Below are 1377 nucleotides of genomic sequence, written 5' to 3' on the forward strand. Positions count from 1 at the left end.
TGCTGTAAGTTTCATGAAATCTTGATTAGAGGCTTTGTTTCGAGTGAGATTAGAAATTAATTTATGTGAAATTACAAATTCTTTGCTTAAATTCAAATAATTTCTACATTTCAGATGACTGACTGTATACTTGTCATAGTTGGACTTTGCAATCTTGCCAAAATTTGTCATTATTATCAATATCTTAACAGTAGGACTATTTCATGAAAAAATGTGCTCAAAAATATGATTTATTTACACATGTGTTGTTATACTTACAGTGATTGAACTATCGGCATTCGCCATTTCATTTTCGGTTGTGATATTTGGTCTAACTTCTATTGTGGTCGCATACTGTAGCTACAGTGCTGTGTGTGACAGAGATTTAGGCATAGCAGCGATTGTATGTAAATTAAAAATATGCATAAAATCCTCCTTTTTCATTATGGCTCAACATTTTTTCAGGCTATAAATATGCAAAATACCATGATCTTTCTACAACTTGTAACAGCAGGCTACATCAACCAAAAAGGATTAGCATGGCACTGGATATTGGGCCATTTAGTTGAAAATAATCGTACTTTAAGATATTTTGCCGGCACCGTCTTTTTTATTCATGTACGTCAAGTGAACATCATTAACACAAAATAATCGAATATCGAATAAATTCGACTCCTCTAGTAATAAACCAAAAGATCTCAATTTGTATTGTAATGAATATTTTTTCGTAGACATTCTGCTGGGTACTTTCCTATCGCCTTTGTGGTCATCTCATTTCGGAAGAGGAACAAAAGCCTGACCATAACGCCAAAGAGCTGCAAGTAGCCAAATGGAACCAATATCTGAATTTAAGTATATTAATGATTGGTTTGGTGATCGGTCTTCTGATCAAAACTGACATCATACACTTATAGTACATGCGTGAAATGAATGTAATACGCAAATCAAAAGGGTCGACTTACCAAATATAAGCAGAACATTAAAGCAAATCCAAAACTGTATTAGCACCTTCTACACAAGGTGGACACAATACATGTCATATCGATTAAACGTTTTATTTTTAACCTTTTCAATTATTTCATTAATATTGATATCTGTGTTTGATTTCATATTTAATTGTTATAACTGAAACCAAGGCGCAATAAAACCACAAAAATTTTCATCTCAATATACAATCCAGAAGTAATTCTTTCCTGTTGTGAATATCGCTTCTATTTATACACTTTTTTCACGAAATAAAAAAGATTGACGCAAGCATTCTGTATTTTATGAATTACGTATTAAATAAATAAAATTCATGATTTTTTTGGAAAAGAGTTTTTACATGTAATGACTCAGTTTGGGAATCTGCATAAGAAGAGTTCAAACGTGGTGGGGTTTGCGTAACGTGGTGGGGTT

General features: G+C 32.4%; 1 protein-coding gene across 1 annotated transcript; it reads left to right on the plus strand.

The window, feature by feature from the left end:
* The first annotated feature begins 120 nt into the window (after window positions 1-120).
* LOC129580252 (uncharacterized) lies at window positions 121-1122 on the plus strand. The gene is made up of 4 exons (XM_055470489.1): window positions 121-190; window positions 261-382; window positions 445-597; window positions 711-1122. Coding segments are annotated over exons 1-4 (459 nt in total). The 5' UTR covers window positions 121-189; the 3' UTR covers window positions 894-1122.
* Window positions 1123-1377: the final 255 nt, after the last annotated feature.

This window comes from Sitodiplosis mosellana, unplaced genomic scaffold (assembly GCF_009176505.1).
Source record: "Sitodiplosis mosellana isolate CC-2019 unplaced genomic scaffold, AAFC_SMos_1.0 Smas_scaffold_7436, whole genome shotgun sequence".
Lineage (NCBI taxonomy): Eukaryota > Metazoa > Arthropoda > Insecta > Diptera > Cecidomyiidae > Sitodiplosis > Sitodiplosis mosellana.

What these genes read in the sequence shown, in the direction of transcription:
- LOC129580252 (XM_055470489.1), top strand. An exon ending in ATTTAGGCATAGCAGCGATT is followed by an intron (nt 383 to 444) that starts GTATGTAAATTA and finishes ACATTTTTTCAG; the next exon opens with GCTATAAATATGCAAAATAC. An exon ending in GCACCGTCTTTTTTATTCAT is followed by an intron (nt 598 to 710) that starts GTACGTCAAGTG and finishes ATTTTTTCGTAG; the next exon opens with ACATTCTGCTGGGTACTTTC.